The 22,367-nt window shown below is 38.1% G+C and overlaps 4 protein-coding genes across 4 annotated transcripts; 2 read left to right on the top strand and 2 right to left on the bottom strand.

The window, feature by feature from the left end:
- Nucleotides 1-2,428: 2,428 nt before the first annotated feature.
- On the bottom strand, nt 2,429-6,739 carry LOC121764785 (uncharacterized oxidoreductase At4g09670-like). Its single transcript, XM_042160809.1, has 2 exons — nt 6,278-6,739; nt 2,429-3,115 (listed from the first exon to the last, which is right to left on the bottom strand). The coding sequence occupies exons 1-2, from the start codon at nt 6,737-6,739 to the stop codon at nt 2,516-2,518; spliced, it is 1,062 nt and encodes a 353-aa protein (XP_042016743.1). The 3' UTR covers nt 2,429-2,515.
- Nucleotides 6,740-12,050: 5,311 nt separating this feature from the next.
- Nucleotides 12,051-14,547, top strand: LOC121763563 (probable F-actin-capping protein subunit beta). The gene is made up of 7 exons (XM_042159605.1): nt 12,051-12,239; nt 13,113-13,183; nt 13,400-13,513; nt 13,734-13,816; nt 13,894-13,967; nt 14,036-14,155; nt 14,243-14,547. Exons 1-7 carry the CDS (start codon nt 12,111-12,113, stop codon nt 14,438-14,440), a joined length of 789 nt encoding a protein of 262 aa, XP_042015539.1. The 5' UTR covers nt 12,051-12,110; the 3' UTR covers nt 14,441-14,547.
- Nucleotides 14,548-15,754: 1,207 nt separating this feature from the next.
- LOC121765579 (putative RING-H2 finger protein ATL12) lies at nt 15,755-16,267 on the bottom strand. The gene has a single exon (XM_042161777.1). The coding sequence runs from the start codon at nt 16,265-16,267 to the stop codon at nt 15,755-15,757; it is 513 nt and encodes a 170-aa protein (XP_042017711.1).
- Nucleotides 16,268-16,747: 480 nt separating this feature from the next.
- On the top strand, nt 16,748-21,657 carry LOC121765705 (GPCR-type G protein 1). Its single transcript, XM_042161910.1, has 13 exons — nt 16,748-17,260; nt 18,002-18,102; nt 18,335-18,442; nt 18,763-18,883; nt 19,347-19,476; nt 19,755-19,833; nt 19,920-20,008; nt 20,132-20,224; nt 20,349-20,375; nt 20,496-20,582; nt 20,987-21,058; nt 21,156-21,286; nt 21,389-21,657. The coding sequence occupies exons 1-13, from the start codon at nt 17,046-17,048 to the stop codon at nt 21,540-21,542; spliced, it is 1,407 nt and encodes a 468-aa protein (XP_042017844.1). The 5' UTR covers nt 16,748-17,045; the 3' UTR covers nt 21,543-21,657.
- Nucleotides 21,658-22,367: the final 710 nt, after the last annotated feature.

The raw sequence follows: 22,367 nt of genomic DNA, 5'->3' as shown, positions 1-22,367 counted from the left end.
TTAGTTAACATATACATAAACATGGATGTATTCATTTCCTTTTCCTATATTTCCTCCTTTTTCCTTCTTAATATCAGCCATTAGATTAGAGAAATGGACGGTCAAGATCAACATTGGGTAATTAATCACGTGTTGCATTATTTGTCCTATTTTGTGCATTATGAGGGTACAATAGTAATCTAATAATGGCTGGAAACCGCTACGAATAATGCACCACATGGTCACGAGTAATGCATATAATTGACTATATAATGCACAATATGTGAACTGCAATGCATACGAATAAGATGTACCATGTTATGATGTTTGGACACACGTTTCTTGTTTCCCCTAAGGGTTTAATAAGCTTAGGGGCTAGGGTATAGTACGTAGACACGTATGTAATCTTCACATGGTAACGAGTAATGGATATAATTGACTATATAATGCACAATTTGTGAACTGCAATGCATACGAACAAGATGTGCTGTGTTATGATGTTTGACACACGTTTCTTGTTTCCCCTAAGGGTTTAATAAGCTTAGGGGCTAGGGTATAGTACGTACGCATTAATAACAAATTATAAAACGATACGAATAATTCACCAAATTGTCACGAGTAATGGATGTTATTAACTATATAATGCACAATATGTGAACTGCAATGCATACGAATAAGATGTACCATCTTATGATGTTTGACACACGTTTCTTGTTTCCCCTAAGGGTTTAATAAGCTTAGGGGCTAGGGTATAGTACGTAGACATTACTAAATGCACGTATGTAATCTTCAATCCGTTGATTAACCCATATACACAATACCTCTAATAATGCATAATATACTGAGATAATGACAATTAACAGCTACATAATGCACTACCTAAACCAAATAATGCACATACGTATATTCCAATAACAACAATTTGTTAGTAATGTCTACGTACTATACCCTAGCCCCTAAGCTTATTAAACCCTTAGGGGAAACAAGAAACGTGTGTCAAACATCATAAGACGGTACATCTTATTCGTATGCATTGCAGTTCACATATTGTGCATTATATAGTTAATAACATCCATTACTCGTGACAATTTGGTGAATTATTCGTATCGTTTTATAATTTGTTATTAATGCGTACGTACTATACCCTAGCCCCTAAGCTTATTAAACCCTTAGGGGAAACAAGAAACGTGTCTCAAACATCATAACACAGCACATCTTGTTCGTATGCATTGCAGTTCACAAATTGTGCATTATATAGTCAATTATATCCATTACTCGTTACCATGTGAAGATTACATACGTGTCTACGTACTATACCCTAGCCCCTAATCTTATTAAACCCTTAGGGGAAACAAGAAACGTGTGTCCAAACATCATAACATGGTACATCTTATTCGTATGCATTGCAGTTCACATATTGTGCATTATATAGTCAATTATATGCATTACTCGTGACCATGTGGTGCATTATTCGCAGATAACAAAATGTGGCAGTTACTTTTCCGTCAAATGACAATAATAACCCTGTAATGCATACAACCACCTTCTATAATGCAACACGGAACCAGTTTTATAGAATCAATCTGATCCGTTGATGCCTTAGATCTAACGCGTAATATTAAGAAGGAAAAAGGATCTAAGATGTGAAAAGGAGAATAACGCTCCCCTACATAAACATAAGCAAATCATTAATGATAAAAAACTAATGAATAATAGTTTATGTAATAATATTTATTGTTAAATTATCATAATAGAAGATAGAGTATTAATATAGACGAAGAATGATGGACAATCTATCATATATTTATAAATAATGACTTTTATCCCACATTGAAAGAAAGAGTAACACATCCAAGAATGTGTAACTATAAAAAAGAATAATCTAATACACTCTCTTCCAATTTAAATGCTCAAGTCCACTTTTAAGTATTGATATTTTAAAAATCAAAAGGTTTAACTTTAAGTATTGTTTATTAATTTTTATAAATAAAATGTATTCATTATAATTTGTAATTTTTAGTCTTGTCAAATTTATTATCAATAAAATTGTAATTTTCACTTTATTGTTTGAAATTTATTTATGCACTTTCTATGCTACGACTACTAAAGAATACTACCTCTGTTAATAATAATACTTTCTATTAAATATTTTATTTTGGTTTATCTTTTAAATTTCTTTTTTTTATTATTTTTAGAAATATTTTTCTCGAGATCTATTCTTCATTAATAATATTTCAACTATTTTTTCTTTTAATTTATCAAATGGATATTAAAACTTGTGTTATTTCAAAAGATTCAATTTTAAAAGATAGAGGTAATATAAAGATAAGGAAAATTTAGTAAAGTATACTACACATGTTATCTCTGATTTTGTCCTCACCCATCCAAGCAATGTGTCACTTTATTTAATACACCTCACATATAATCCGATGTATTATGAACACGGACACAAACACGAACACGAATCAATAACAAACCTAAACCATTCTAATACACAATGTCAACAAACACGAATCAATAACAAACCTAAACCATTCTAATACACAATGTCAACAATTTCATAATCTCTATCAATAGACACCTTCACCGCATCCACCACAGCTTGAGTCTTCCTACTAAGAGTTGGCCATTCTTTCTCCGGCTTGGCTCCTTCATATTTGATGCTCCCAACCAACCTTGAAAACTCTCTCACCATGAGAGCCTCCTGAGGAAGCTCCGTCGTAACGACATGCTCACGGGTTTCTAACGTCGCACCCGATTTTACGACCGTGGTGAAACTAGACTTTTTCTCCTGAAATGGGGCAACATAGTCGTGAACGGACAAAGTGCCCTCTGTTCCGGTTATCGTGACATCCATGTTTAGGTCACCTAGGAACGAGCAACGGAAGGTCCCGACCCTGCCATCTTGCCATTGCAGTTTAGCACTGCAAGACAAGATGATGCCGGCGTTGTTTAGGACCGCGTCTGGTGAAGCGGTTACGGATTTAGGTAGCTCGTAATCGGCGGCCCACAAGATCGATCGGATGCAGTACCATCCTGCATCACCAAGAACGCCTAGGGCATCGAGATCCGTCTTAACACGAATGTTGTTTTCTAGAAAATCCTTGCCCGCCGGAAATATAAAATTACTCTCCACCTATAGAAAAATAATGTACTCCTTATTTATGTTTGGAATATAAATTTTTTACACGAAAAGGAATGCTCGGAGCTAAAAGTAACGAGTGAAAAAAGCAGCATTAATGAAACAGTTCAAAACAAAAATAATAGAGTGCTAATAAAAGATATACGGAATCAATTAATAGCACGCATTTTATTAGTCCACAAATAAGTGCAATAAGTGGACTAAGAGTAGAAAAATATGAAGAAGAAAAAATCAAATTCTCAACTAACACAATAATGCCTCAAAAAATTTTATGCATATCATGTTAATATAATCCACTCCCTATTTTGACACGAAAACTAGTGCAGCATCACAACTTTGAAATTTCGATAACTATATTGAAATTATGAGAAGTTCCTCTAAATAACGTAACTAATTGGATTGTTTAAATTTGAAAAGTAAGTTCGCAATTTAGTCCAAACACAAAAGTTACAAACATCAATAAAAGTAGGAACTCTGTCACGATCTTATTTTAGACTTTATTTTTAAATTCTAATTTACTAATACAGCCAAGATTAGCCTCTAAGTCTAGAAACGTACATTGCTAGAAGCACTGCGAATTTCATCATAAATTACACAAATTTTATCTAAATTGAGGATAAAAAGACGTCATTTCATTAAAATTTACCGTTAAAATGATAAAGATGTTAATATTGCAAAATAATACTAGTAGTAAATTAACCACATTTTTTCTATAATTCACAACTTAAATCCTTCTTAGTTGCGAACCTACCAAAATATAGCTATGAATTAAGACTATTCATGTAAAAATTAAGCTTCAAAACAATACTCTAATGAAAAAAAGGTCAGTCAATTTGTATTTTTATAAGTATTCCAAAATAACAAAATGTTACGGACGTCCTCCGTAACGTGACCGGCTATCTATCTTCTCGGACGGATAGGGTGATCAATCCTTCGACAAGCTCGAAGGAAGGCTCACGGATTTGCTGAGTCACAGACGTTCTCCGATCAGCAGCAAATAGGGAACAATAATTATACTAGATACTCAAGACAAGTTTGTGGAAAATAATATATTCATTGATTGATTAAAATGATAACAAGCTCTCCTATTTATAATACTAGATACTAATACCTAACTTATTGAACAAGAAATAAATATCTAAACAAATATGAGAAAGATATGGTGAATAAAGGAAAACTAAATAATTGGAAGATCATAAAAGATATGATCGTATCAACTCCCCCACGGTTGAAATCCACCTTGTCCTCAAGGTGGGGACCACGAAGCAAAAATGAGAGTTGAAATCAGAAGCTTCGGCAAGACAACTCCTCCTGGATCAAACACACACCGAACAGCTGAACGACCCCCTTCTTCTCCTTTGTCAAAAATCAACAAAGGAGACCCAATGTTGTCGGCAAAATTCCATGCCAAAACGAAAAGCTTGTCCACGCTTCCAAGAATGCTCAAACATGACGTGTCATTGTGCGGAGGGATCAACCTCGCATCGGTGTCGAGCGATGTTGATCGAGGATTCAGACATGTAGCATCCATAACATGCAAATCCCCATAGATAAAGGCAATCTCCTTCAAATGTATTGGAAAGGACGGTGCAACTTTATTTCCAACTAATGCACATAGATAAGCACCACCATTTTCACTAAAACAATTCCCAACAACATCGGGAGATGTCATTAGAGCAGCATCGAGAGATGCGACGAAGTTCTTCACTTCCTCAATGGAATCAACCTCCTCGTCGCCATCTAACAACGTTTCTTCCTCTCCAGGGCTGCACGACGGAGAGATCATAGCTGGTGGAGGCAGTTCATCTATCAATCCGCTCTCCTCTCCGCTGTCGTCGTCGGGGCTGCAAGACGGGACTATTGGGGGCAGATTCAAAGATGGGACAACAGCTATAGCGGCCAGTGACGCTGCTGAACGGCAGTGGCTTGTTATGCTCAAGCAAGATGACGAGCGTTGTGGTGGTGGTGGCGAGACAACAATGACAGTTAGTTGTGAGTTGCTAGATGGGTCGCGGTGGACATCAGCGTCCTCATCATAACCATCAGAGTCACCATCATAATCAGGGTAATATATGGATGCGGTCTCTTCATAATCCAGGTTACCCATCGGCACCCGAGCGCTCGGCGGGTCCCAACAGGGTGGGTGGCGAGAAGGTTGGTTCTGCAGCTGCAGAAATTGACGAAGCGGGAACCCCCTGTACGTTGGTGGCGGTCCATAGTCGAAGGGATGATAGTGCTCGGGCAGTTGATAACGAGTTTGGTGGAGGTGGTATGGGCGGCGTCTATCCGGCTGATATGGAGGCGACGGTGTGTACCTGTCCGACTGGTGGTGTTGTGGCCGCCGGTACGTAGGCTGGGTGTAACGCCGATGCCGCTTGTCCCAATCAGCACGTCGTTCCAAGTTTGCAACCCGGCGATCCATCTTATCGAAGCGCGCGTTCAATTGCTCAAACCCTAGCGTGATCGGGTCCGTCGATTGAGGCCTACCTCCAATCTCGCCGATATTCCGCTGACGCATCGGCCCCAATTGCAGTGTTTCAGTCACCGGCACTTCGGACTCCATTAGATTTCGTTTTCACAGATAATGATGAGTTTCGGGATGAAAGAATATGGAGGATTAGGTGTGGCCGTGGTGGTGGAGCTGCGGCTGATTGTTTTTCTTTCTTTTTTTTTTCTTTTTTTTCGACGGGGGCTGGGAAATAATTTGGGGGATACGGATGAACGAAGACGGAGGATGAGCACGGGATGAAAGCACCAGTTGTTACGGACGTCCTCCGTAACGTGACCGGCTATCTATCTTCTCGGACGGATAGGGTGATCAATCCTTCGACAAGCTCGAAGGAAGGCTCACGGATTTGCTGAGTCACAGACGTTCTCCGATCAGCAGCAAATAGGGAACAATAATTATACTAGATACTCAAGACAAGTTTGTGGAAAATAATATATTCATTGATTGATTAAAATGATAACAAGCTCTCCTATTTATAATACTAGATACTAATACCTAACTTATTGAACAAGAAATAAATATCTAAACAAATATGAGAAAGATATGGTGAATAAAGGAAAACTAAATAATTGGAAGATCATAAAAGATATGATCGTATCACAAAACCGATATTTTGATGAACTAAAAATGCAAGAAATGAAACGTACTGATTTGAGCTGCCCAAAGGAGGAAGAATCGGAGAGAAAGTCCTTCATCCGGCGGGTCCGAGGGTGGTGCATCCACATGGTAGCGTCCATGAACAGCACCCCACTCGATTCGCACTCCGCCAGTATCACATCCAGCTCCGCCACGCTGAGCGCGACGGGCTTCTCCAGCAGCACGTGCTTCCCCTTCCGTGCCGCCAGCACGGCCCACTGCACGTGCAGGCTCGTCGGCAGCGGCACGTACACCGCGTCCACATCCGGATCGTCTAAAACGGCGTCGTACGAGCCGTAGGATCTGGCGGATGCCGGGAAGGCATTCTCCCGCGCGAATTCGGCGGCCTTCTCCGCCGATCGGCTGCCGATGGCGGAGATGGAGGCGTTTCCGGAGAGGGCGATGGCGCGGGAGAGCTTACGGGCGATCTTCGCGCAGCCGAGGATTCCGAATTTGATCGGAGGTGTAGACATTTTTGGGGAGGTTTTGGGTTGAATTGAGGTATAGTTTTTGGGGGAGAAGTGTTTTGAGAAGATTAAAGTCCAATTTTTGTCCCTTACCTTCGTCGTAAAATTTTTTTTGGTCTCTTACATTAAGTTTGTGACCTTTTGCTCCTTAATACATTGTGTTAGTACCTTTTGGTCTCAAATATGTTGTTTTGGTCCAAAATAACCATTTTTATTAAAATTAACAGTCAAAATGTTTGATCAATTTAATAACTCAATTATAATCTAGGACTAAGGTCCAATTTTGATCCCGTACATTTTTCATAAAATTCTTTTCGGGTCTCATACATTAAGTTTGTGACTTTGTTTGGGACCAAAATGTACCAAAACAATATGTTATGGACCAAAAAGTCACAAACTTAATGTATGTGACCAAAAAGAATTTTAGAGCAAATGTAAGAGACCAAAATTGGACTTTAGTCTTTTGAGAATTACTGCTAAGGTATATGAATTGAATCGTGCGAAATAGTACTTCAGTTCTAAAAATTTGTTAGATTTTATTTTCTGCACTCATTTTTAAAAAATGATAATAAATAGCTAAAGGAGAGAGGGTAAAATAAGTAAAATAATAACATAGATGAGAGTCTTCTCTACTGTATTTTTTCTCTTATTTTACTTTCTCTATTCTAACTATTTATTATCATTTTTCTAAAACGAGTATAGAAGATGAAATGTGACAAATTTTCGGGGACGAAAGACTATAAAGTTAATTTGGATTGTATTAAGTGGTCCAAATTTGACATTTGGCATCATTTCGATTGAAATAATAGAGGCACGTGATTTTGATATAAACGACATCATCTTGATTTTTATTTTGCTAATTCAACTATATTTTTCAGTGAATTGCCTACTTCTTTTGAAGTTTTTAAGTTGTCTTAAACAAACCAGAATTTGACTAAAGTGTATGATTTTAACAACTAATATCCTTAAATAGAACAATTACGAATTCATATTGACAAATGTTCGATACTGGTAGTTGTTTGATAATTTTGACTGTTGGGAATTTTTTATTGAGGATACTGGTCAGAGTCAGACAGCCCAAAAATCATTTGATTACTAGCTTGCCGCACCAAATGCCCTGACCTGAAGCCGTTCTTTTATACCAAGACTGCCAGCTTTCCTTCTCTCAGTCGCAGCTCAGATATCAGTTTACGGAAGTGTTCAAGGAGAATATCAATTAAACCTGAGTGCGGACCACCCTGACTTCGAGAGTCTGAAATAAAATAACCTTGTCAATGGCATGAAGATTAGTTGGCAAAAACACCTAAATAAACCATCTGTGAGCACATATAGACTGACTAGCCTCAGGATTCCTGAAACAGCTTCTGACTATCCATATTAGTCAACCATGGTGGAATGCTTATATTCATTATTTCCATGTTCCTATACATTTGAAACTTTCCTATTTCTGGATACCTCATCCCCGAGAACCTTCAGCACTAGTAATGCCCTGGATCTCAGCTATTGAAGCCGGATGATGTGGCCTGGGTCTTGCTGCTGCAAGCTTAAGCTTGTTGACTGAACCAGCATAAACAGAGTTTTGACTTGCACAGAGCGCAAACACATCCAAGAAACGAGCAGCTGTCACCTAGAAGAAGTCAAGTAATATAAGGCCACCAAACGAGGGTGGGATTTCGGGAACGAGATATCTAAGTCTTAGGTGCCATTAACAAAGCTAAACAAGAGTTAAATGGAAAGCCTACAGGAGAAAGAAGAAGGTAGTCTGCGACAAGTTTGGGACCACCGAAATATGTAATTGCTACCAACTTTCGGGCATGTGATAGTGCAAGTGACTCCTCATTACCCAGTACCACTTGAGGAAGTTTTTCAATCAACCTGTATGTGTGTGTGTGAAACAAAGTTATAATCAATTCAAGGTTTCACGACAAAAACAACAGAATGCAGTGAAAAATATTTACCTGCTAAAAAGTTCAACAATCTCATGTTTTGTTTGATGCTTTTCTTTCGATGAAACCAGAAGTCCAAAAAAGGCCTGGGCTGATGAAGACACATCTCCAAGATCATCACAAACTAACACACACAAGCATTCCTGCACAAAAACCAGCTCATAATATTTTTATACCACAGATGGTAACAAAGAAAAGGAGAATTTGATTATTTAAATAGGGTGAAGTGATTCATCATAAGAGGGTAATCATACAGAACTGCACCTAATAGGCTAAACCCTAAAGACATCTCATAGCTAGGTCATTGGTATGTGGCCTCAAACATTATGACGCCACACACAAAAAAAGAACTTGTACCAAAACGGCACTAAGAGGAGCAGAATGGAGTAGAGGATAACATCTCTCTTTTCAAGTCTCACGCGACTCTAAAGTTCACTCCATAATGGGAATTATTGGGTATATATGGCTTGAATACTTTCTCTATCTTAATTAATTTCTGTACAAGATTAACAACGAGAAATGAGTAATGCCGGTGGTAGTGGTGGTGGCCGTGGTGGGGATGCTGATGAGTACGAGCGTATGATGAACGAAGAGCTAGATACCTATACGAGCCGTGAGGTTGATCGATGGCTGTAGAGTTATATGCAGCCGGCGGTACCTCGCCCACGACCAGTTGTCCACCGTCGAGAAGTGGTTGATCGTGATCATGTAGCTGCACATCAGCGCCTGTTCACAGATTACTTCGCAGAGGAGCCGCGTTTTAACGCCAACCATTTCAGGCGTCGTTTTAGGATGAGGCGGGACTTGTTTATGCGTATTGTTAACGCTTTGTAGCATCGATATCTGTATTTCCGCTTCAGGCACGATGCGGCTGGCAGACCCGGCCACACCCCTATTCAAAAGTGCACTGCGGCAATCAGGCAGTTGGCCTACGGGACTTCGGCAGACATGTGGGACGAATACCTCCACATCGGTGAGACGACTGCCATTGAATGTATGAAGTATTTCTGTCAGGGCGTGATTGAAGTATTCGGTGATCAGTATCTCCGAAAGCCTACCCCCGAAGATTGCCGGGATCTGCTGCGGATGCACGGGGATCAGCATGGGTTCCCGGGAATGTTAGGCAGCATAGATTGTATGCATTGGGAGTAGAAGAACTGTCCCGCTGCCTGGAAGGGGTTCTACATGACCGGCTACAAGGGAAAGAATCCCACAATGATCCTCGAGGCCGTAGCTAATTACCGACTGTGGATTTGGCATGCGTATTTTGGGATAGCCGGTTCGAACAACGACCTAAACGTCCTCAACTCGTCACCCCTTTTCAACGAGCAGTGCCAGGGCGTCGGTCCGACCATCAGTTTTGTCGCCAACGGCAACCAGCATGATATGGGCTACTACTTGGCGGATGAGATATACCCTAGGTGGCCCGTCTTTGTGAAGACGATCCGGTGCGCATCAGATGCGAAGAAGGCCTACTTTGCGACGCGGCAGGAGTTGGCGCGAAAGGACGTGGAGCGCGCATTTGGTGTGCTTCAGGCTCGATGGGCTGCTGTTAAGGGACCAACGCGTTTGTGGAATGTCGACTGCATTGCTGATATAATGTACGCATGTATTATCATGCACAACATGATTGTCGAAGATGAAGGTGTAGAACTGACTAATTGGGCCAACGACGATAATGAAGCAGGTCCAAGCCACGGCGTCGCCGCCGCCAACGTACGAGGTGGGGTACCTCACGATGAAGAAGCCCTCCTCCAAGCACATGCCGATATGCGTCAAACGGATGCTCGTATTCGACTCCAAAATGATTTAATTGAAGAGTTGCGGGCGCGGAGGATTGCAAGGCGTTAGTTTTTATTTAAAATTATGTAATTTTTTAAATGTACTTTTTAATTTAAATGAAAATAGTATATTTTCGCGTATATGTGTCGTATATTTAATTCTGTATTTTGTGTGATTGTTAATTGTTTGTTTTTCATAATTGAGTGATGTGGCTGGGCTATTGCATGTCCAATTGCTTGTCCAGTTGCATGTCCAGATGATGTGACAGGAGGATTTTAGTGCTGATGATGTGGCAGTGGCAAGACTATGGGAAGGCCATTGAATGTCCAGAACCACTGGAGATGCTCTTAGTGGAATATTATTTTAGGTAATTTAATTTTGAATTTAATTTAATTTTTCTTTTTGAGTACTATAATTGTAGTTTTAACCACATTATTATTAGAGTTGAATAACACCACAAATCTTTTTGTGACACCTTGATTTCAATCTATATAAAAGTGGTTCAATAATTTGACACCCAAGAAGTGTTTGAAGAAAGACTTCCAGCAATGGAGGCGTCAAAACCGCGACGTCGATTTTTCGCCGACGCCGGTTCTGACGCCGAACCATTGCGACCGGCGTCGGCGAAATCGGCATCAATTTCGGCGTACCCATGCCGATTCGTGTGGTGACGCCGGTTCTAACGCCGATCCTCACGGCACCATTGTAGGCCCCGGATCGGCGTCAGAATTTAATTTTTTTTATCTCATAAATTAAATTAAATTAAATCAAATTAAATTAAGTTAAATTAAATTTAAATTGAATAGTATTATTCAATTTTCCTGTATTTATCTCGTAAATTAAATTCCGTATGTTGCTACAATTGTAAATTAAATTTATATAATTGTTATTAGTGATGTGGATAGGCTATGTGAGAGCTATTTGATGTCCAGTTGCATGTCCAGATGATGTGGCATGAGGATTTTAGTGCTGGATGATGTGGTAGTGGGAAGACTATGTGAGGGCTATGGGAGGTCCTAGACTATTGTGGATGCTCTCATGTTCATTGCATTAACTCTTGAGTTTTGAGAGTGATAGATTGAACTTATTTATATTTGATCATGGGAAGTTGGAACGATGCAATGGAGCATACGAATTTACGAGAGTAAAAAATACATATATATAATTGAAAAGTTAAGCAACTAGAATGCATGATAAAATGACCAAATAGAAAAGGACTAGAATTGAATGACATGAAAATTTTTCTTGCGAAAGTATAGTAATTGAAGAACATATTCATCTTCAAACTCAAGAGCTATTTCAAGAGTACTCATGACTACTATAGTTTGATTTGTATATTATGTATTATTTGAATTATAACTAAATCAACTTTGAACCAAATGAAAAACATGACATTTGTGGCTTATAAATGTTACACACAATTACAAATCATGAATCTTTAAACTTATTTCCATACTTACTATATACTACTCCATAAACTATAAAATAAAATAATGTCTCATTTTTTAGCTATAATTTCGTTCCATAGCGCATTCATAGGAAAAGCTAAAAATGACATTTTTGGCATTTTCTCTCAAATAAATACCCCACATTTTTAAAGAATTACGGAAACAGAAATAGATCCGAAATCAAAGAAACGAAAGCTCAAAATGGAGGCAGCAATGGGATTGATGCGAAGAATTCCGCCCAAGCATTCCGAAGCGGCGCTAACGGCATTGTTAAGCCTTTTACCGCATCATTCCGCCGATCTCCTCTCTCAAGTTGACCAGCCTCTTCAGGTGAGATAGTTGCAGTGCCTTGTACAGGTTTAATTGGATTAATTCGATTTAGCTACATGTATATATATGTGTGTGCGTATGCTCGAAATCGTCTAGATTGAGAATTTCATCGGAGATCAGTAGATTATGCGATTTGAATTTTGAAGGTTACTTTTTTTCCGTGGCAATTGGATTTTGTATTCTCAGTTTTTTTCTGTAATTTGTTGGGGAAAATTGTTGGCGGAATTGCTGTGGCGATGTATAATTCAGCTTTACCTTCAGCAATTGTGTAGTTTGTTTATGGTTTCTTCTCTAAGTCTAGGTTCTGAAATTTTAATTTTATTTATATAATGAATTGGAGTATTGGACTCATGAACCGAGACAATAAATTCTATTTTCATAATAGCACTCTGGCTGTATCTAGGATTTTGTCATAAATAGCTCAAATGAATTGTATTTTAGGATATTATTCTGTCTTACATGCTACATCGAACCTGAAAGAGCTCATTCGGTTGAAGTAGATTCTCATGTTTGTTATCTTTTGATTTATTAATTGCTGTGGGATTTTTTTTGCTTTATTTTATGTTGATTCGTGAAGGAGTTTTGAGCCATAGTTGTAGGTCCGTAAGGATGAAGAACATCTGGGGTATCAGGATCATTTCATACATATTTTCTGCTTGTTATTACTTTTTTTTTCTTGGTTTGTTGCAATCCCATATACCGATGGATAGGAAGATGATTAGTCTCTTATTTGGCATGATCTGAACTGCATTTCGTGCATTTAATTAAATTTGGTCTTCATGTACTTTTACAAGCAGGCCTTCTCTTTATGCAAAGTAGGACCTTACTGTGATCTTCACTGCAAAAATTGCTAAACATAATGTTGTTCCTCAGGTTTTATGTGATGTTGATAGTGGGAAGCAGTTCATATTATGCGAATATAACCGAGATGCAGATTCTTATCGGTATGCCGCACACGCAGTAGTGTATACTTTCATTAATTCTTGTGAAGTAACATCATCAATGGCCAATGATTTATTATGTTTATGATGAGCCTTTTTAGCAAATAAACTGGAGACTGGACCATGGAGCATTTAAACACCAATGCTTTTATCTTCTTATCTTTCCCGCCCTTACTGAAACATAGTTATTTCGGTTGTTTCTTGTTTTGGCTCCTGAAGGTCACCTTGGTCAAATAAATACCATCCCCCACTAGACGACGGGCTTTATCCATCTCAGGAGCTGAGGAAACTTGAGGTGGATGCAAATGATGTCTTCATGGTTTATTGTGACCAGTGAGGTCTTTTTACTTAACTTGCAATTTATTTCACTATATATAAACTTCTTGCAAAAAATAATGAATACCACTGCTTCCTAACTACTCTAAGAAGTGATGTTGCATTTTTTGGTATAATATTTATGTATCTATAATTTTAATGTCATCGTTACTTTTTCCTATTTCTATTTTGTTTCTCTGAGAGTTCAAACAGCTTAAGTGGACCAATCAATCAATAGGTACTATGAAGGTGGTACTTCATCAGTGTATATCTGGGAACACGAAGACGAAGGTTTCATTGCTTGCTTCTTAATAAAAAAGGGTAAATTTTTTTTTCCCATTTATTTATTTTTTATTACTCTTCTTCCTCTACTTATGCATTGATTTTCGCTTTAAAAGATGGCTCGAGGACTGCAGATGGCCGAAGAGGTTATTTAGAAGAAGGATCTTGGGAAGCAATACATGTCATTGAGGTATGTCATCCGACTCTGAAACAGAGTCCGTGTGGTCTAGTTATGCTCATATGTTTTCGTGTTTATAGGTGGTTCCTCTAGAGGAAGCAACTGCTCGTTACTGTTTGACTAGCTCTGTGATGCTCTCATTGACCACAAACGATGAGTCCTCAGGCAACTTCAACTTGTCAGGATCGATCAGAAGACAGGTATTTTCCACTTGGACTACGAATGGTGGCGATTTTGTATTGTTTATCCGCTTCTCATGCCACATCTCGGTCCTTTTCCCCATACAGATGAATATGGATCTTCCTGTTGCAGCGGGTCATCTCTGTAATATGGGAAGGATGATCGAAGAAATGGAGAGCAAGCTGAGGTACTCGCTGGATCAGGTCTATTTTGGGAAGACGAAGGAGATGGTCTGCACACTGCGACCGCCATCTGAACCTGTTCAAACGAGGCTTCTCGAGCTTATCAGCAAGAGACGTCCTTGAAATCAATGTTTTCTGGCACGAGACATGTTAAAAATCAGTTTTATAGTGTATTGTCTTATTTTGTGAATCAGTTGTGGAATCCTTTTCAATGAAATGCTTTGCTGAAACTCCAAACAAGCAAAATAAGATTACAATAATATTGTAAGCATTGAAATGATTATGCTAAATTTGGATAATACTATTTGATTTCATTTATTTTTATTAAAATAAATAAGTTTTTGGATTATGATTAATCAATTTTAATTATTTAAGTTGCCAATAAATTAAAATAAAACTATAATCAATCTTGTTTCTAAACTTGACTATAAAATAACTTAATAAAATTATCTTAGACATCATCTCAGCCAACCAAACATAATTTAATTTCTCCACGTATAACATAATTTTATAAATATCTTCTCCAAATTAGATTAATATCGTTTCGTAGTTAGAATAGGATAGACATAGATTAATTAAAATTAGTATTAGGTAAGCATTAATTTTGGTACTACATGTTACGGTAATAGCATAAATTATTAGTACCATTTGGGTGGTGTGATATTATGTGGATAATGCGTACTCCCTCAATTCTATAGTAATGGAAGTGTTTCTTTTTGGCATAAATATTAAAGAAAATTGTGTTTGGTGAGTTAAGTAGAAAGAGAATAAAGTGGAAAATGAAAAGGTAGAGAGATAAGAGAGAATAAATAAGATAGAGTAAAGTAGGCGATAAGAAATGTGTTGACTTTATTAAAAAGGAAAATGTACCAAAATGACTTTACCAAAATGTGTCTCTATGAAACGTACCAAAATGACAAAATGACTCTATTACTATGGAATGAGAAATTTCGGAATAAGAGACTCATTTCGCAGGCCTTTCGAAATTTAGGATTAAATTCACCGACCTTTCGAAATATGGGATCGTGGCATGCGAATTTTCCGGAATAAGGGATTTTCGAATTTTTATATGTTTTCTCTTCTTTTTTTAAATTGTTTTTCTCACAATGTTTAAGAATAACCAAATTACCCTCTAATATTTTCACAAGAATTTTGATTATATTTTACTCCAATTATTTTCACCCCGCCACTGCACTATTTTTCCAGAAGCCAAACCTTTCTCCTTCATCACATTCATTTCTTCAAACTACGAATTTCCATTCCTCTAATCATGGAATCTTGGATGAACCACGATTTCCAACATGGATTTCTTCTCGTCAGGATTCCGAGAGACCGATTCAAGCCCTAATTTCCTCTCCTCCTCACCTGAGTTGAGGAGTATTATGTCGGAGGAGATCACGTTGCTCCACCGGCTCTTCAGCGCCAAGATCTTGTTGTTCAGTCTGTACAGCGGTGACATGCTCTCCAGCATCGGTGTCCCTCGCTTCCGCCAATGCAGAATCTAGAGGATCCACGACAGCCTCCTCTCTCTGCCTCGAGCTCAAGATCAGAATCTAGCGCCGACGGCAGATTGTGTAGGAACCGGAGACTTGAGGAGAGGTCGGCTGCGGTGCCATGGAGGCAGCAGAGGGGGCATGTGCAGTTCGTCTCGAGATACTGGTTGATGCAGCCGATGTGGAGGGCGTGGTTGCATTTGGGGAGGAGGTGAAGGAAGTCGACGTCGTCGAATTTGGTGAGGCAGGCACCGCATTCGAAGCCGAAGAGTGAGCTGAGGAGGGAGGAGAAGCGGAAGAAAAGGATGGCTTTGATGGGGGATTTGTCGAGTCCGGAGGCGGATAAGGAGAGGGAAGGTGGTGTTGGTGGCGGCGGTGGTGGTGGCAGAACTTGGCATAGAGGAGGAGGAACAAGGTGGGGGAGAACATGACGGCGAAGAGAATATGGAAGTTCCATGATTCTGATAAATTAATTGATCATTACAGAGCTGGAAAATTGAAGCTTTCATAATTACACAGCAGCGTTGATATTTGTGATTTGCAAAATTGAGTGAATAAAATTATTGTGAATAAGTAGATTAGAGGATAACTTAGTCAATTCATAAATATTATAAAAGAAATAATATGGAAAAAGAAAAGAAAACATATAAAAATTCGAAAACCCCTTTTTACGAAAAATTCGCATGCCATGGTCCTGAATTATGAAAGGTCAACGAATTTAATCCCAAATTTCGAAAGGCATGCGAATTTAGCCCCTTTTTCCGAAATCTCTCCTATGGAATAGATGAAGTATTATTAGTAAAAAAAATTTATGTTTTTTTTCTAATAACTGTGCATTGGATCAATACAATCGTATCATTTTGTTATTGCTTAAACAAAAAAGAAAAAGAACAAAATGAAAAAACCCAGTAGAAAATAAATAATTGAATTCAATTCATGTGTTTGTAAAAGCTAACAAAAATTCATTAGTTCGCAAACGCACACCAAAATCTCAATCAAATCCAACTATTCAACGCCTAAATGCTTAGCACAAATCAGCAATTGCATCTCAAAAATCCATGATCGATCCATCATCAAACGCAATCTCGAAGGTTTTCTACTAATTCCTGCAAATCTCGGAAGCTTCTAATTCATCGATTGATGACCACCGCGGAACCGAAGTGGCGGTGGATTGAACAGCGGAGCTGAAGAGAGCGAGCGAGAGGGGTTTTGACAGAGAGCGCACATATTGTAGGATGGGGTGGGGTAGGTTGGTGTACGAGGGGGTGGTGGTGGTGGGGTCGCTGCTGCTGCTTGGATGGGGCGGCTTGTGGTTCCTGAACCGCCGGCTTTACAAGGAGTACGAGGAGAAGAGGGTGCTGGTTCAGATCATATTCAGTGTTGTTTTTGCATTCTCTTGCAATCTGTTCGAGCTCGTCCTATTCGAGATTATTCCCATTCTCTCGAAAGAGTAAGCAGTTAGCTGTTGTACCTTGTGCTTTTCCCCTAATTTTTAGGTCGAGAGAGCGTTAACATTTCATTTTCTAGCATGTGTTGATTTACACCTCTTGTAGTTAATTCGGAAATTCCTGATTGTGAAATGCTTTGTAGTTCCCTTGTTTGTGCTTACGTAGCTTTAATTGGACACTGTAGCCTAATTTAGTTGCTATCAATAAGCGTTTGGATATTCAGATAACAAGCCTTATCTCTTGGGCTGTGACCGTGCAAAATACCGTAAGGTTTGAAACTTGATGCAATTAGTAGAAGCTCGTCGGTTAAAGTCGTTGGACTTCTTGATCAAGCAGTTATCTTTCGCTGCATTCGGTTGCGTGTATAAATGATTCGTTGCTAGGATAGAAGATGATAGATAGCATATAAATGAGTGAGATTCAACTTGTGGTTTTGAGTTTCATTTTGTAATTCAAGTGTTCTTTGTAATTTCTTGATCAAGTGAATAATATAGATTAATCTCTTTTCCTTAGATGTAGACTTACGTCGAACCACGTAAAGCCTTAGTGCTCTTGCGATCTTTATTCATTTTCTTTACATTTTTGAACTAGTGTACGTGTTTTATTATGATCTCATTGTGAAAGTAATGGAGAACTTTGTTTAGTCTGTATGAATTTGTGATACTTGGTGCTCCGTCTTCACGGTGGCATTTGAGGAGTTTGATCTGATCTGAGACTTTTTTCATTTACTGTATTGTCTGCAGGGCAAGGTGGATGAATTGGAAGGTGGATTTGTTTTGTTTGATAATGTTACTCGTTTTCATGTTGCCTTACTATCATTGCTATCTGATGCTTTCGAACAGTGGTAAGTTTGGCAGCTTTTTTATAAATTTAGTGTGTGCTTTTTTCTCCATTTTAGTTGTTTTCTTTCAAACATATGGTGATGGAGGGTGGGTGATTTTGATTTCTAATATCTCTTTTTCGCGGTGAATGTGGGTGAGGTGGGGGTAGGGGTACCTTTTATTCCTCGCTCTATTTTCATTGCACATACATATGGAGGCTTCCGGTTAAAGCTCTATTATCTGCTTTTCTTTCAGGTGTTAGAAAGGAGCGGGCCTCACTCGGTGCTGTTATATTCTTGTTGGTCTATCTATATGGCTTTTGGCGACTGGGTATTCATTTTCCGATGCCTTCACCGGATAAAGGTTAGGATTTGTTTAATGGTGCTAGGGGCTTCCAAGTGTATAATCACTAGTATCTTCCTGGTCATCTCCTTTTTGTGTGTAAAATGCCATGTTTTGTTTAATTACTCCGTCATGAGGTTAACTATGCTAAACTACTTTTCTCCTTCACATCTAGCGACTCCATTTCTCCTATTATTTGCGCTTTCACTCCATATAGTGTAATCTGAAAACATAAAGTGACATGTTACAATATATTGCATTTGATATGTTTCTTTTAAATAGCAGTACTTATATTTTTGTTCTGTTTTTCTTTTTTTTTGTTATAATAATATTCTTGTCAGGATTCTTCACCATGCCCCAGTTGGTGAGCAGGATTGGGGTCATTGGCGTGACTGTCATGGCTATACTTTCTGGTTTTGGAGCAGTCAATTTACCCTACAGTTACCTTTCTCTCTTTATTCGGTAAGAGTTATGTGAGATATTTGGCTTGGTTTACTGAACTGAATGTTGGTTTGCATATTGTAATTAGTTTGTGCATAAAGCCCAATTAAAAATATCGAAGTCTTGAGTGGAACCTTTTCTTTCCTTTTTGTGTGTGAGCGTGGGTGTGCATGTTTATCTGTATCGTCGTGGTTAATACTTCACTGTACTTTCTATTCTAAATTTAATTGGTGATAATAAAGAGCCATGAACAAAAGCGTATATTTGTTTTGCATTGAGCTTCCTGAACATCTCTAAGAAACAATACTATAATTAGTCTTAACCTTCAACAGGCTTCTTAGTACACACATTAGAGTTCTGCTCATAGCTCTTTGTTGAATGATGTTTGCTTTTCATTAGAAGTTTTACCTTTCTTATATTATTCCACGGTTCTCAGCACAATGATATAATGGTTTATTATAATTTCCTTTCTTTTGAAATGAAGAGAAATTGAGGAAACAGAAATAAAGGGAATCGAGAGGCAACTGATGCAGTCAATAGAAACTTGCATATCCAAGAAGAAGAAGATAATTCTTTGTCAAATGGAGATAGAGCGAAAACAAGGGTCTGAAGAGGTTCACTTACCTTTCTATGTACTATTAGATATGTTCCATTTTTTAATCTCATTGTAGGGATCAATTAACATTGTTTTCCAAAATCCCTTTTTCTCGTTCTATGGAGGATGCTTTGTCCCTTACCCTAGTTTCTTGTTACATACCACTACCGCTTGTGGCATTTTGATAACAAACCATATGAACAGTTTCACTGCGTTTTTCTAAAAAATATGAAATATTCTCTATAAGATCTTATCTGTGACCTTTGAGTCTAATTTCTGGTAACTTTATTGTAACAGAAATCAAACAATATGTCCTTCCTAAAGCGATTGGTTGGCACGGTTGTTCGATCTGTACAGGATGACCAAAAGGAGCAAGGTTAGTAATTGTCGCACATGTAATGGCGTGTTAGTTCTTTGTGTTCTGCGTTCTTACTTTCTTGTTGGTTACTTTTACTTGTGTAGATATCAGAACCTTGGAAGCAGAGGTACAAGCTTTGGAAGAGCTCTCAAAGCAGCTATTTCTGGAAATCTATGAGCTTCGCCAAGCTAAGGTATGCTAAATGCCTTTTCCTGTATGTTGCAAGTTGAAGATTCACAAGAGTAAGATTGAAGCAATTGCGGACTGACTATAATTTTCTTGTTAAAACACGTTCTCTTTCATCTATCTTATTCAGGAAGCTGCAGCATATTCTCGAACTTGGAAGGGTCACATGCAGAATCTATTAGGATATGTCTGTTCGATATATTGTGTATATAAAATGTTAAAGGTAAATGTTTTGACATGATTAAAAGCTAATTTGATTCACAATGTTTAATATTTTTCAGGACTAAACATTCTGGATATTCTCAAGTACTGACTGTTGAATTATCTTTGTTTCCTTTATTGTGCAGTCTTTGCAAAGTGTTGTGTTCAAGGAGGTAATACTATATGACTCTGTTTTTCTTATCTCATTGTTCTACTTAGTATTATTACGTTCACCTCAAAGTTTACTATTCTGGAGTTGAAAATGTTCTGGTTTAATGCCAACACTTTTTCAGGCTGGTTCTGTTGATCCTGTTACTAGGACAATAAGCATCTTTCTGCAGTTTTTTGATATTGGCATCAACGTAACTTTATTATCACAGGTTAGTTTTTCCTTGGTATTGCTTCGAAAACTTCCCACATGCATCTGATGCATGCAATGCCTATATATTTCATACATGAATTGTCAGTCAAGTCATATAAAATATTGAGCTCTTTCTTCAGTGTGCATCAGATGCATTCTTATTTTTATACTTGTAAAGTTGGGGAAGGGTGGGGTATCAATTTGTAAATCACCTTTTTAATACAGCGGGGATCACTGTAAAATGGCTTAAAAGAACTGATGCTTCCTGACTTATGACTATGGAGATAAGTTAGCCTCAAGAACAACCTGTTTCTATCAGGATAGACGAGTTCAGTGATGAGTGATCGCTATGCTACCTTGTACTACTACCTAATTACCTTAACAGTCTTCGCTTTATATAATGTTTTCCTTCCTTCTGTGTAGTATGTTTCCCTTCTATTCATTGGGATGATGATCGTCATATCTGTACGGGGATTCTTATCCAATTTGATGAAAGTAAGTTTCACTTATTTTCTCAAATAAGACTATTGGTTGGCTGATCTCAGAATCCATCTTACGTTGCTCTGACCTAACTCTTATCGCATTTGAACAGTTCTTTTTTGCTGTTTCGAGAGTTGGGAGTGGATCTTCAAGCAATGTCGTCCTTTTCCTCTCTGAAATAATGGGAATGTACTTTGTGTCTTCCATTTTATTAATCAGGAAAAGCTTGGCCACCGAGTACAGGTACAATTTCTTAAACCGACTATAGGATTGCTTACGTCAACTTGACTATGGAGCTTCTTGCTTCTAGTTTTCGTTACATCTGAAGTAGTGGCTGCTTTGCAGGATGATCATAACAGATGTGTTGGGTGGTGACATTCAATTCGACTTCTACCATCGTTGGTTCGACGCAATATTTGCAGCAAGTTCTTTCCTCTCTCTGGTTTTGCTCTCTGCTCATTACACTTCTAAACAGGCTGACAAACATCCTATTGATTAATTTGTACAACTATTTTTATAGTCCCATTTTTTTAGAAATTTCCCTTTAGTGTGGGTTTGTGGAACATTATATACAAGTGGTTGAATTTGAAAATATTCACATTCCAGTTTGCACATATAGTGTTTTAATTTTTGTATGGCGTTTAAGATTTGTTGGAATTTTTACTTGAGATGTCAGAAAAAAAAAAGAAAATAAATTGTGTTTCTATTGAAATATACACCACTATTCACGAACCTCTCACATAATTCAACTATTCCTTCTTCACATATTGTAAATTTGTGACCTGTAATTTCATACTCCAACTATAGATCTTATTTAACTAGTACGAAATACTGGGAAATTTAAGTGGCCCAAAATAAAATAAAAACGTTAATCGTACTTATCATCTTGATATCAACATGGGGAGCATTAAGATGCCACCATAGTTAGAGTGAGTGTTGAATATTGCATATTGTCTATATAGCAAAATTACAGTATGAAAAAATAATGTGTCTATATATATACTGCAACTCAAACATTCTATGCCTATACGGTAATACTCAACAATCTATACTGCAATCCACCTATTATTATCATGCAATCTGTAAGCGCAAACTAAATGAATATTGCTGAATACACTCCTATCAACACTCCAATGTTTCACATGGCAGCACGGGATTGGTGGTACGTTATTACTTTAAAAAATGTTGTGCATTGCACCTTAATACAGACTGATCCAGAATTGGTGAGGGCTAACCCACCAATTCCGAAATTGACCGTGGTGTTCGGTGTATCAGATTTGTTCCATTTCAGATATTGAGGATTAGGTGAACTGCCAAAAATACC

Source organism: Salvia splendens, chromosome 14 (genome assembly GCF_004379255.2).
Source record: "Salvia splendens isolate huo1 chromosome 14, SspV2, whole genome shotgun sequence".
In the NCBI taxonomy this organism is placed as follows: Eukaryota; Viridiplantae; Streptophyta; class Magnoliopsida; order Lamiales; family Lamiaceae; genus Salvia; species Salvia splendens.
The sequence above is the reverse complement of the archived record's forward strand: the minus strand, read 5'-3'. Positions and strand labels throughout refer to the sequence as shown.

Excerpts from the sequence above, each read along its gene's own strand:
- LOC121765705 (XM_042161910.1), top strand. The coding sequence starts at position 17,046 with ATGGGGTGGGGTAGGTTGGTGTACGAGGGGGTGGTGGTGGTGGGGTCG. Across the intron at positions 17,261-18,001 it reads ATTCCCATTCTCTCGAAAGA|GGCAAGGTGGATGAATTGGA; the intron begins GTAAGCAGTTAG and ends TATTGTCTGCAG. Across the intron at positions 20,225-20,348 it reads GTGTATATAAAATGTTAAAG|TCTTTGCAAAGTGTTGTGTT; the intron begins GTAAATGTTTTG and ends TTTATTGTGCAG.
- LOC121765579 (XM_042161777.1), bottom strand. The coding sequence starts at position 16,267 with ATGGAACTTCCATATTCTCTTCGCCGTCATGTTCTCCCCCACCTTGTT.
- LOC121764785 (XM_042160809.1), bottom strand. The coding sequence starts at position 6,739 with ATGTCTACACCTCCGATCAAATTCGGAATCCTCGGCTGCGCGAAGATC. Across the intron at positions 3,116-6,277 it reads CCTTTGGGCAGCTCAAATCA|GTGGAGAGTAATTTTATATT; the intron begins GTACGTTTCATT and ends ATTTTTCTATAG.
- LOC121763563 (XM_042159605.1), top strand. The coding sequence starts at position 12,111 with ATGGAGGCAGCAATGGGATTGATGCGAAGAATTCCGCCCAAGCATTCC. Across the intron at positions 13,968-14,035 it reads AAGCAATACATGTCATTGAG|GTGGTTCCTCTAGAGGAAGC; the intron begins GTATGTCATCCG and ends TCGTGTTTATAG. Across the intron at positions 14,156-14,242 it reads CAGGATCGATCAGAAGACAG|ATGAATATGGATCTTCCTGT; the intron begins GTATTTTCCACT and ends TTCCCCATACAG.